The sequence below is a fragment of the Capra hircus genome, chromosome 8 (assembly GCF_001704415.2).
Source record: "Capra hircus breed San Clemente chromosome 8, ASM170441v1, whole genome shotgun sequence".
In the NCBI taxonomy this organism is placed as follows: domain Eukaryota; kingdom Metazoa; phylum Chordata; class Mammalia; order Artiodactyla; family Bovidae; genus Capra; species Capra hircus.
The window spans coordinates 103,483,769-103,497,260 of record NC_030815.1 but is presented as its reverse complement, the minus strand read 5'-3'; the positions used below and the strand labels follow the sequence as shown (position 1 = coordinate 103,497,260).

At 43.8% G+C, this 13,492-nt stretch overlaps 1 protein-coding gene across 1 annotated transcript; it reads right to left on the bottom strand.

Annotated features, from left to right (window-relative positions):
* ATP6V1G1 (ATPase H+ transporting V1 subunit G1) lies at positions 3,307–12,398 on the bottom strand. Its single transcript, XM_005684344.3, has 3 exons — positions 12,183–12,398; positions 7,442–7,542; positions 3,307–4,113 (listed from the first exon to the last, which is right to left on the bottom strand). Exons 1-3 carry the CDS (start codon positions 12,262–12,264, stop codon positions 3,940–3,942), a joined length of 357 nt encoding a protein of 118 aa, XP_005684401.1. The 5' UTR covers positions 12,265–12,398; the 3' UTR covers positions 3,307–3,939.

The window sequence follows — 13,492 nt, the reverse complement described above, 5'->3', positions numbered from 1 at the left end:
ATCCAGAGCAAGGCCTTAACTCTATAATTCTGTGAAGGATGACAGAGGTGAGGAAGCTGCAGAAGAAAACTTTGAAGCTAGTGGAGATTGGTTCATGTGGTTTAAGGAAGGAAGCCATCTCCATGATATATGAATTGATGTAGAAGTTGTAGCCAATTATGTAGAAGATATGGCTAACGGGTGACGGTGGCTACACTAACCAGACACTCAGTGTGGACAGAACAGCCTTTTGCTGGAGGAAGATGCCACCTCGGACTTTCATAGCCAGAGAGGCCAGTGCCTGGCTTCAGATCTTCCAAAGGACGGCTTCTCTCTCATTAGGGGCTCATGCAGCTGGTGACCTGAAGTTGAAGCCAGTGTTCACTGACCATTCTAGAAATCCTAGGACCCCTAAGAACTGTGTTACATCTACTCAGCCTGTGCTCCGTAAGTGGACCGCAAAGTCTGGGCAACAGCACATTTGTTTACAACACGGTTTACTGAATATTTTAAACCCACTGTTCAGGCGTGCTACCCAAGAGGAAAAAGATGTCTTTCAAAATATTACCGCTCATTGATAATTCACATGGTCACTAGCTGGCATGGAGGAAGCTACTGTTAGTATTTGTAGCAGAGAGTGCACCAAATAACTACAGGTTGGTTATTTCTTAGCCTCCCTAGCAGGCTGGCTCCTGGGACTGACACGCATAAATGAGCTGAAAACAATTGTTCCATATTATTTCAGGACCAAAGCATAGAGCTGCCTGTTTGCCAACTTTTTCTTCCCTTGTCTCAGGGATCATGGAAACCATGTGCTAAAATGATAGAGCCACGAAGTGGAAGAAATCTCGATCACTGTGTCACCATATGGAGGACAGCTGCCTGGTCCCCCAACCTGTATCAGTTATAAAAAACAAATCTTTGTTGTATTAAGCCATGGAGACTTCAGAGAACATCCAATCCATACCATTAAGAGCTATTATTAGACTTATAATCTAGGATGAAAAGCAAATTTTAGAGAATTTTAGAAAATACTTGAGTGCCTCCAATGTCCCAGGAATCATGTGGTACATTCAGTAACTCTGCTGTCGTTGTTAAGTGGTTGTCAGCCGGGTGGTTTTGGCCCCCAGGGGACATCTGACAATGTCTGGAGGTATGTTTGGTCATTATACTGAATGGGTACTACAGGTCAAGGACACTGCTGAACACCCCAATAGTTAAGTGTACTAAAAGTAACTCTCCCACAGCCGAGATCTTCTGAGATAGTCGCTATTAACCACCAGCGTATAACCACCAGTCATACGCTCTGCGTATGGAAATACAGGCGTGTGTTTAGCTTTTCATGCTCAGTGAGAACCACACACTGTTCCGCATGTGTCTTGAGGTTCATTCTACATCAAAACCAACATATCTGCCTGTTTTTGAGGTTGAAAAACCTACTAGATGCTAATCTCTCAAGTCACACCTCCAAAGGGAAATTTATTTTTGGTCACACTTCACAGCTGGCACGCGGGACCTTAGTCCCCTGACCAGGAGTCAAAGCCACACCACCTGCATCAGAAGTGTGCGATCTTAACTGCTGGACCACCAAGGAAGTTCCCAAAGGGAAATTTTTGAAAATGTTACTCCTGGCCCCTCCCCCAGAGACCAGTTCCACTGCCTAGGAGGGGCCGCCGCACCATTTTTGCTGGGTACAGTCAAGGTTGACAACCAAGAGTGCCAGTCTCTTGGCCTCCAGACCCCTTGGGGCTCTCTCCACCCGGAACATGTCCAATCTCCCTCCTTCTGTCCCCTCACTCACAAGCATTTAAACCTGCCATCACCTTCCTCAAACCATCAGCCACTGGGCACCCCTTTCCTCTCTCCCTTTACAGTCAAGTATTTTTCTGCTCACTTTACATTCAGTTCTTCAGTCTCTTTAGGTTCCTGTCCCTCGGTTCACTCACCAAGCTCTGTTCGTGTCTGATCTTGTGAGCCTAAAATACATCCCTTTTGCTTGCTATGTTAGTGACATTCAGCTGGTTAACTGGAAGGTTAAAGAGTCAAAGCAGTCAGGTAAACACAACCCTACAGATTCAGAGTGAAGATACTGGTGGACACCAAGCTGAAGATACTGGGTCCTAACTAGTGAACACACGATGTTCTTCCTTGGTAGTTCTCCAGTTTGGGAAATCTGTATCTGCAGTTAGGTAGAGGCTTGGAGTTGCTCTCCTTAACCATACCAGGAGTAAAGCCCTAACAGATCCAGTACCGTTTGGGACACATTAGTTAGGGTGGAGACACTTTTCAGATGTCAAAGCAAAGCATCAAATAAGCAATCTGAGAATTCTGAGTTCAGAGGAGGTAAGTTGGAGATAAAAATTTGGGTCTTCAATACAGATATTAAAGCCATGATATGTAGATGGTCTCAACAAGGAAATGGATGTAGAGACATCCAAGAGCAAGACTTCAGGAAAAAGGGAGGAATCAGCAAGAGACTGGAAAGCAAGGCAGCACACTGCTGCAAAACGGAGGCAGAGAAAATGGCTCGAGAAGGACCGTGTCCCGTGACAATCGAGGTCAGGCAGGCAGAGGAGGGGGCCCAGTCTGGTCAGCACTGCTCACCTGACAAGCAGTCACTGGAATGCTTGAACACTGAAAAGTAGGAAAGCTCATGTAGAAAGTTCTTATGAGGAACTCTATAAAAAGGGACCAACGACTGGAGACGGAAGTGCCCAGAGAACCAACCATCCGGAGTAAACAAAAATAACACAGTTTTAAAAGGTCATCTAATTCTCCTGTAGTTTCAGGATGATGTTCTTTCAATTGTTTCCACCTACCAGAAATTATCTTGCCCATCAAAGACTATCAGCTTATAGTGGATTGGTGGTGGTGGTGTAGTCACTAAGTTGTGTCCGACTATTGTGACTGTAGCCCACCAAGCTCCTCTGTCCAGGGGATTCTCCAGGCAAGAATACTGGACTGGGTTGCCATTACCATCTCCATTACAGTGGGTTGGGGGCATTTAATTCTTGAGTGCTAGTGTGAAGTTACCTCAGGTTCCACACTAAGCATTTAGCCCACCTGTAAGGAAATATAAGGCTGCCCCAGGAAAGGGGGCTTTTAAGAAAAAGCAAACTTCAGACTTACTAGTTGATTGCTATTTTTCAAAACAGCTGCTGGATGAAATCACCAGTGATTTCCTTCCTGCTAAGGCGCATACCATGAATATTTTCTCAGTATGCACGCAACTGTGTGTGTGATACATGTACTAATCTAACTTCCTTAGTGAAATTCCGCAGAACATCTGGGTCAAAGCACATTTTGCATTATCAAAGAGGATGCAGCTGAGAGGAGGAAAACGCACGACAGTCTTTACTTTTAAATGATTAGCAGTACAGTATCAATACACAAGTAGTAACGTGTAACAAGTTGAATTCTACCATCTAGTAAGTGTGAATAAGAAACTAAGAGCAGCCCAACACTAGGACCCACTGTTCTAACCCTTAGTTGGAAAGGACTATTTTAAGGCTGGCTGCTGTTTCACATGGGTTACAAATAACTATTTACTACTTTTTCATAGATAAAGCCCCTGACCTTCAAGAAAGATTTTGGGAAAAAAATGTTTTAATCCCTTTCTTTCTTAAGAAAATTGGGTTTTAAAAAACTATCTAAGAAAGAAAAAGTCAGTGTTGATAATATGCTGCTTGAGTGAAAAGGCATAGAAAACAGACAACATATATCCATTAAATTTCTAAGAAATATGAGGTAAAAAGATACATATCTTTGGATAAGCTCCAAGCCTGTACAAAGAATCTACATTGGCGATTCTGCAAAAAGTGAAGGGACCTACTATATAATATACAGAAATAATTTAATGCCTTTTCATAAGATATAACTCAAGCCTTGCTAAATGAAGCCTCATGTTCCATGAAGGCATTCAAAACGCCAATCCACGGAATAGGCACTTTTCTTCTGCCTCTATCCATTTATGCGGTAGTTCTCATGGATTTCTGGACGGATGTCGCAGACAAAGGCCAAGAGGTTATCCAAGACTTCATCCCTGTTCTGCCGGAAGTAGGTCTGAAGGATGGTCATCTTCTCCTGTGTGTCCTTCTCTACTTCAGTGCTGCAGCTACCATGGGATCCCAGAGCCTGGATTCAGGGAATGACGACAGAGGGAACATCAGGATGAACATTTAATAAGCAGCTTTCTGACTTTTAATAAGCAGCTTTCTGACAACCCAGACAGCATACTAAAAAACAGAGATATTAATTTGCCAACAAAGGTCCATCTAGTCAAACCTATGGTTTTTCCAACAGTCACCTACAGACGGGAGAGTTGGACTATAAAGAAAGCTGAGCACCAAAGAATTGATGCTTTTGAACTGTGGTGTTGGAGAAGACTCTTGAGAGTCCCTTGGACTGCAAGGAGATCCAACCAGTCAATCCCAATGGAAAACAGTCCTGAATATTCGTTGGAAGGACTGATGCTGAAGCTGAAACTCCAATACTTTGGCCACTTGATGTGAAGAACTGACTCACTGGAAAAGACCCTGATGCTGGCAAAGACTGAAGGCGGGAGGGGAAGGGGACAACAGAGGATGAGACAGTTGGATGGCATCACCGACTCAATGGACGAGTTTGAGCAAGCTCTGGGAGTTGTTGACGGACAGAGAAGCCTGGCATGCTGCAGTTCATGGGGTCGTGAAGAGTCGGACACGACTGAGCGACTGAACTGACTGACTTCAGACTTTCGAAGAAACCCAGTTTCATCGTGAATATAAATAATCAGCAGCAGGAAATGTAACATTGTGACCAAAGAGCATGTGAGAAGTCAGCGTTCCCAGAAGTCAGCGTTCCCACGATTTCGATTTGTGGGAGCAGAAGCTGATACAGTCACTTGGGTGGCTGACTTTTCAACACTGAACAAAAGGTAAACAAACTGCACAGCATTTCCATTCCTGGGAAATTATCCCGGAGAGGGACACAGTCACATCTCTCTAGAGTCTAATGTGCAGCCTTAACCAGAGACTGGAATGAACCTGAAGACCCAACAACTGAGGCCTGGTGGTTAGTAGTATCTCCTAGTGCAGTTTTAAAAGGGAGAGATATGTGGTATTTAAAAAAACAAACAAACAAACAAACAAAAACCTCTTAAAAAGTAACACTCAGTTCAGTTCAGTCACTCAGTTGTGTCCAATTCTTTGCGACCCCATGAACCGCACCAAGTCAGGCCTCCCTGTCCATCACCAACTCCCGGAGTCCACCCAAATTCATGTCCATTGAGTCGGTGATGCCATCTCATCCTCTGTCGTCCCCTTCTCCTGCCCTCAATCTTTCCCAGCATCAGGGTCTTTTCCAGTGAGTCAGCTCTTCGCATCAGGTGGCCAAAGTACTGGAGTTTCAGCTTCAACATCAGTCCTTCCAATGAACACCCAGGACTGATCTCCTTTAGGATGGACTGGTTGGACCTCCCTGCAGTCCAAGGGACTCTCAAGAGTCTTCTGCAACACCACAGTTCAAAAGCATCAATTGTTCCAGTGCTCAGCTTTCTTTACAGTCCAACTCTCACATCCATACATTACTACTGGAAAAACCATAGCCTTGACTGGATGAACCTTTGTTGACAAAGTAATGTCTCTGCTTTTTAACACCAGGGAGATGCAATTTAGGAGGAATATACAGCTTTACTATGACTAGTTAATGTTTTAGCACTTCAGCAGTGGATTCACCAGTATTATGAACACATGCCATCTGTTCATTTAAATATAAACATTCTAGAAGAATACACAAGAAACTATTAACAGTGGTTATCTCTGAGGACTGCAGGTCTGGGTGAGAGGGGAACTATCCTCTCACTGTTGCTGTTTTATTGCTTGAAATGTTGGTGCACAGATGTCTTACCTCTTCAGTTTCTATTTATAATTTCACACAGAGTGATATATAAACTTTCATTTACTGTCTTCTCATTGTTAACTGTTGCAGCTACTTTATCGGAATGTGACCCATCAGGTTCTTAAGGCATCACTTTTTTTGTGCCTGACCCTTTCTAACACCTAAGCTGCTGTCACCTCATTACACATGTTAATAATTATATTCCTTCACTCAAAAAGGTTCAAGTGAACAGGCAGAGAGTCAAACCTAGGGCTCTTCATACTATCACTGTTCATACTGTAGGAATATCTTGGAGCATTTAATAATGCTTGGCTCAGCTGCTTACCCATATTTTAAAAGTCCATAATCCTTACTTGGGGTGGGGGGGAGCTGGAAAAATCCACTACCTCTATTCTATTCTAGAGTATGTCAACTATACGGCAAGCCCCAGAAGTCGCAAAAGTGAAGCAGTTACAATGGAATACTGCTAGAAAAACTCAGATCTCATGCATGAGACCATCTCTATAAGCAATGGCAGCATCAATGCAAAAATAGGACAAGATGGCCACCCCTATTTCTACACTGTCTTGTGGGCAGTCTGACAATTTACACCACCAATTCATGAGTAAGAGACCCAGACCCATTTTAAGTTTAAATAGCAGTCAGTGCCCAGTGCAAAGATGAACGAAACTTTGGCTACTTACTAAGAGAAAGGCATGACCCTTTAATCACTGGAGTTGGACCTGGGAGGGTGTGTACCTGGATCTAGCAGGCCACAATGTAGAACTTGAGAATGAAGCCCATATAGGCAGAGATGGAAGTAGCCCTGAAGGCATTATTTAAGCTCATAGATCAAAACGGAACTCAGTCTTTACCTGGGTTTCCAATCATGTAGGTTGACAAATCCCACTTTGATTAAACCAGCTTGAGCTGCTTTCTATTACCTGTATCCAGAAGTCCAAATGGAGGTTTTTTCCCCTCTATAAAGCCTCTTCCATCCTTTACCTTTTCCCGAATTTCCTCTGCTTCCTCTGTGCTTTCTGTGATCTGTTTTTGTACCATTATTATATACATCACGTGCATCGTGGTCTAGCCTCTACTGGTAAGTTACTATCTATACTAAACTAAAGCGGGGCTCCATGGAATTCATGTTTATGACCATTGCAGTCCTCTTCAGTTGTCTATTTGCGTGACTTGTGTTTTATTACTGAGTGTCCCTGACCACCAGACTGTAAGCTAAGGACCATGTCTATTTCTGTTCACAGCTGATCCTCTGCATCTGGCACACATTCACCGTTTAAAGATATTTAATATTATCTACATTTAATACATATTAAATCACATATATCTCCATAAAGTTATCTATATTTAATATCTAATTATATCTATTAAAATTTCATTATTTATCTAAGTGAAGACTAGAATTCAAATGTTAAAAACTTATCATCCTGAGGGATTCAGCCTAAGCATCCAATAACCCAGTTTTCAAATTTTTACCAGAATCAGAATCACTGAGCTATGCTGACTATTTTGGGAGCCTAAGGGGAAGGGGAGAGGAAGGAAGCCTCAGGAAACTAAGGCAATAATGAAAAGTCACTGGACCCACCGCAGCTTCCTTGGCCTTGAACTCCTTCTCCCTCTGCAGGCGGTACTGTTCGATTTCAGCCTGGGCTTCTTCTTTGGCCTGCTTCAGCCTCCGGTTCTTTCCTATTTTCAAAGGAAGTGGTTAAGAGACAAGCAGAAGAGGAAGCAGAGACTGAGATGGTAAATTCTAACCATAAACAGTGACAAAAGTTTGAAGATACAGTCTCAACAGACACGTGTAGGGAAGAGGGAGAAAGGGAATTGAGAGCTAACCAATAGTACAGGTTCCTACCTCCTGTACTTGACTAGACTGTACTTCACTGGGAAGTGACAAGATAAAAAGGACCACCTTCTATACTAACAGACTGTAAAAATTATGCAAAACACTTTGGAATGTGTCAGAATATTTTCTCAAGCTCAACTACTAAGAATCAACATAAAATGGGCGACATAAGCCATCTGGGGAATTCTCTCCCTGAGAGGTAAAACACTTAAGTATGCTGCTGATTATAATCGGAGCTCAGCTAGCTTACCGAGGTGGCTAATATGCTCCCAAAGGATGTCAACCTAAACTGTAACTAATTAAACAGATGATGTAATATTGGAAACTAATATCCATGCCTGTGCACAAGGAAATAAGGAAACTGGTTCTGACAAGGAATTCTTCTCAGATGTGGAGCACTGGACATAAGACTGTACAAGCATCTAAGTGAGGAAACACAGAAGCTCTGGTTTCTGGAAGAGCATAGTTTTTATGAAAATGGACCACCTCAAGATCAGTAAGTTTCTCTGTCCAAATTTCTCAGATACACAAATTGGGGGGTGGGGTGGGAGGTCCTAGGCAATCAATCTGAACACTTATTTAATTCAGAGTGAAAGACATTCTGCATCTTAAAAGCAAGCTGTTGGGAGGGCAGCCTAAGAGGGAGGGAATATATGTATACTTCTGGCTGACTCATGCTGTTGTACAGCAGAAACCAACACAACACTGTGAAACAATTATCCTCCAATTAAAATTTTAAAAATAATTAAAAAATAAAAGAAAACTTATAATTCATTGCATATCAACTGCCCAAATCCCACACAGTCCATGTAGATGAATGAAACTGAATTTAACCTTCCACCTCCTGATCTTGCCTGGGAAATCCCATGGACAGAGGGGCCTAGCAGGCTGCAGTCCGTGGGCTTGCAAAGAGTCAAACACCACTTGGAGACTAAACAACAATAGCAACAACTCCTGATTAACAACAGAATTTTGGACTGGTGATAACCCCAGGACATTAATACTAAAGGAGGCTAGTCTAAAACAACGAAACGGAGTATTTCCCTAGGTATGTATTTTCTCCAGTACTATTTACGGCCCACCACTTAGGGTCTGCTCCAGCAGACCTCTACCCCAGTACTCCACATGCCATCCTCCTCATCAGCTATACATTCAAGGCCAACAAAGCCAAGATTATTTCCCAAACCAACAAATTTTAACTTGGCCTGAATATTGCACAGTAGCCCCACATTTTCACAATACCACTTGCAATCACTCCCAGCTCCCATGGCTCCCCGAGTTGATTACTTAAGGCTAACCATTCTCTTGCTACTGTTGTTCAGGCACTCAGTTGCGTCTGACTCTTTGCAACTCCATGGACTGCAGCACACCAGTCCTTCACCATCTCCTGGAGTTTGCTCAAATTTGTGTTCATTGATTCAATGATGCCATCTACCATCTCATCCTCTGTCCTCTCCTTCTCCTCCTGCCTTCAAGCTTTCCTGGCATCAGGGTCTTTTCCAATGAGTCAGTTCTTCACATCAGGTGGCCCAAGTATTGGAGCTTCAGCATCAGTCTTTCCAATGAGTAACAGGGTTAATTTCCTCTACGATTGACTGGTTTGATCTTCATGCTGTCCAAGCAACTCTCAAGAGTCTTCTCCAGCACCACAGTTCAAAGGCATCAATTTTTCGGCATTCAGCCTTCTTTATGGTCCAACTCTCACATCCATACATGACTACTGGAAAAAACCACAGCTTTGACTACACAAAATAATCTCTGCTTTTTAATACACTGTCTAGGTTTGTCATTGCTTTTCTTCCAAGGAGCAAGTGTCTTTTAATTTCATGAAAGCAGTCACTGACCACAGTGATTCTGGAGCCCAGGAAAATAAAAGTCTGTCACTGTTTCCATCGTTTTCCCATCTATTTGCCACGAAGAGATGGATCTGGAATCCACGATCCTAGTTTTTTGAATGCTGAGTTTTAAGTGAGCTTTTTCACTCTCCTCTTTCACCTTCATCAAGAGGCTCTTTAATTCCTGTTCACTTTCTGCCATAAGGGTGGTGTCATCTGCATATCTGAGGTTATTGATATTTCTCCTGGCAATCTTGATTCCAGCGTGTGATTCATCCAGCCCAGCATTTCGCATGATGTACTCACATGTAATTTAAATAAGCAGGGTGACAATATACAGCCTCAATGTATCCCTTTCCCAATTTTGAACCAGTCTGTTGTCCCATGTCCAGTTCTAACTGTTGAAGATCCAGTTTTCCCTACAGCCAGTTCCTCCCATCAGGAAGCTTGCACAAGCCTCTTATCCTCATCCATCAGAGGGCAGACAGAATGAAAACCACAATCACAGAAAACCATTCTCTGCCTGTCAGCAAACATCTTCAAAATTCAATTCTGATTTGCTTCTCAGAAAACCAAAAAGTATTTGAGCAGGAAATAATTTCTTTTAAGTCCATTTGTTTGTTTGTTTTTGAGGGCCTTACATGTACAGGCCAGCATTGCTGTTTCACTCCAATGACACAATGATTTCATGAAAAATTGGGCTGGACCACTGTACTGCATCATGTACTGTCTCTTTCCAATTCCTAACTGGGCGTGTCAACCATGATTACAGATCAAGAAAGGCAATAACTTTTTCAAATTGTAGGTCTTAATAATTCTATTCCTAACTACTGCAAATCCTGAGATATATATTAGACATAAATTTAAATCCTTCAAAACAAATTCTTTCCATCATTATGTAACAGCTACCGGAGATATACAAGTCCCTGCACCAGGTCTGACAGGAAAAAGGAAGGTGTAAATCACAACCCCTACCTCCAAGGCACTCAATCATTTTTAACCATATGTCAAGTAACTGTTCCTGCACTTTCCCCAAATATTCTCACATTTCCCAACAGATACAACTTCTGTTGCTGATGATCCATCATAAGACACACTCTGAGAAGTCATTCCGGAAATACTCATCAAGAGTATGATGAGAATACTCCATGAGGAATACAGAACTTTCCAGTCACCAGAGCAAGAACAGAAAATTTCTTCATATCTCCAGCCCCCCTCAAAAAAAGCTATTTCAATAAAATACAAAGTGTCATATGACCCCTAATTGAGAAAGTACCAGAGCCAGGCTTGAGTACAAAGAGTGTAAATCTTATGATTGGAGGGGAAAAAAAAAAATCAAGAGAATACTGAAATTACCAGTTTTGGGTATTTTTACCCCAGCTATGTTGTGTCCCAGGGTATGGTCATATCATTTTTCTCTCGGTCCCAACTTTCCCATGGGTAAAATAGGAATAGAAACATCTATCTCGCCAGATGGGAAACTGAATAAATAAAGTTTAATTAAACACAGTTCCTGTTCTCCAGGAGCTTATCCTAGTAAGTGGGCCATATAAAGAAACAGGTTACTGCACTGTGAGGACAGAAACAGGCACTTGGGGAGGAGGTCTAACCTAGTCTGAGGGGTAAAGACCAAGTTAGGGCAAGTTTCCTGGAATAACTATTACCTAAATTTTAAGATCTGAAGGAAGACTATGTGTTTGAGAATAAGGGGAGTAAAGTAGGAAAACGCTTTTCCAGTCAGGAACCAACTGTGCAAAGGCTTGAAGGTGATATAAACCAACGTGTCTTTGAGCAATACCTAAGAGATTAGAGAAGACAGAGCCTGATTCAAAAGCACCTCCTACACCCTCTTAAGGAATTTAGGTTTTATTCTGCAGACACTAAAGGTCTGGTGACTACAGGAGGAAATCAGAGTGGCAACTGAGATATATGACTCTGACTACACTGAGAAGAATGAATTGGAGAGGAGGAAGTCTCCCACTCAACAATTAGATTCGATCCTCCTATTAAGTTCTTTAGTAACTTCTCATTTCTCAACTCTAGCCCTCCTCTCACCCGCAATTAATCTAACCAACAGCTGCTTCTTTCACTGGGGCTTTTAAAACTTCAATAAGAAACCACAAATGAACGTCCTACTGCGTTTGGCACGTATTAAGGAATTAACGAACTAGGCTGCTACGGGCATCTCAGAAAACTTGGCGTCCTGGACTAAGATGCTGGCTGCAGGGATGGAGACAAGTGAACAATAATGCCTTGCCGAGTGACTAAACATGGCGAATGAGGGAGGGTCTGAGACGTGGCGAAGAGGACCGTTTCCAGGCTGGGTAACAGGGTAAACGATGGAGACAATAACTTCCGTTTGGACAGTCCATTTTATTCGCCTCCCAGGCCCTAAGAAGGTCGTCCACCTATTACTGATTCCACACCCTATCTACTAGCCCACATCGCAGCTGTCAGGCGACCTACAAGACTTCCAGAGGCTCGGATCCGGAGAGCTGCGAGTCACACAAGCATCCCCGACTGTAACCATCCCCCTCCCCCGTCTGGTCCACAGTTTTTCGGTCCTAATTCACCTACCACCCCTCGCGGCCTAGCCGCAGTCCCTGGACTCGCGCCACGCTGGGCTGCCTCAATCCCAAACTCACGCTTGCGGGCCTCGGACACCTTCTCGGCGGCCCGTTTCTCCGCCTGGAGCAGCTGCTGGATGCCCTGCGACTGACTGGCCATGGCTATGGCGACGGCGCCAGCGGCGGCGACTCCGAGGCGGCAGACAGCGGCCTGCCTCAGCCAAATCGCCCCCTCGGGTCAGCTGATCCAGACGCGCACGATCTGCGCTTGCGCCTGTAGCCCCGCCCACCGTCACGTGACCTCCGTCACGCCGCGTCAGCTGACTTCGCTGCGGGCCTTGCGACTCGGGGCGGGGCAAGAGGCGGGGAGGAGGCGGGAGAGTGGAGGGGCTTGACTGGGCCTGCGCAGCATCTGTCTTCGCCGTCTTCCGGTCTCAAGAGCAAGCTTCGGCCTGGCAGTTGTCTGGTTCTGTCTTTGTGGTGGTTCTGTTACGTCGTTATTGCAGTAATCTCCCCCTTCCCTTTACAATAAACTTACATTGAGATCCAGAGAGGAAGGGCCAGGTCAAATCACTTTCTCTTATTCTGCACACTGCTCTACTCCGCCTTTCTGAAACTTTCCTTGGCCCTCAGAATGTATTAGGAAGCAGGTTAAACTTCTTACCCGGGATCTTGGGTTGGAATCTGATTTGGGATAGGGAGACTTGAGGGTCAAGTGTGCCACTAATCCGTGTGGTTTGAGGAGAGATGCGTTCCCTCTCTGAAGCTGAGTTCAGGAAAGGATTGGAGCGTTTTCTGTAAATATTTGATGAAGGCGTGCTGCAAACCTAGACCACGTTTGTACTGAGGCTACTGAGGAGAGCGAGACACAAGGTGCCTGGTGGAGTTTCCAGATGATGGACAAAAACAGAGTAGGTCAACTAAATAGAAAATTACAAAGTGTGGTAAAGTAATGAAGGAACAACATAGGTTGTTCTGAGAAGGAGTAAGGAGAGGGAGTTAATGAGGTGTCTGAAGATGCTTCCAAAGAAGTGACATTTAAAATGAGATCAGAAGAATGAGAAGCTAGCCAGGAAAGAAAAGTGGGGATGGTGCGGGTGGAGGGTGATTAAAGAAAAAGACCCACATATGTGGATTTGCAGGGAACAACAAAGACATCTCCCACCACAAATAGGGAGATAGGAAGCCAGGAGTTGAGTTTATGATATGACAGTGTCCTAAACGCTTGACAACTCCTTATGGTAAATTAGAAGTAGTGTTATTAGCCCCATTTTGTTATTGACCAACCTGCAGCTCAGGGAGGTTAAGTAAATCGCCCAAAGGCAAACCCCTGTTAACTGTCAGGTAGGGTGTTTGAGGGTTATCCCGGATGCCACTAACGGTAAAGA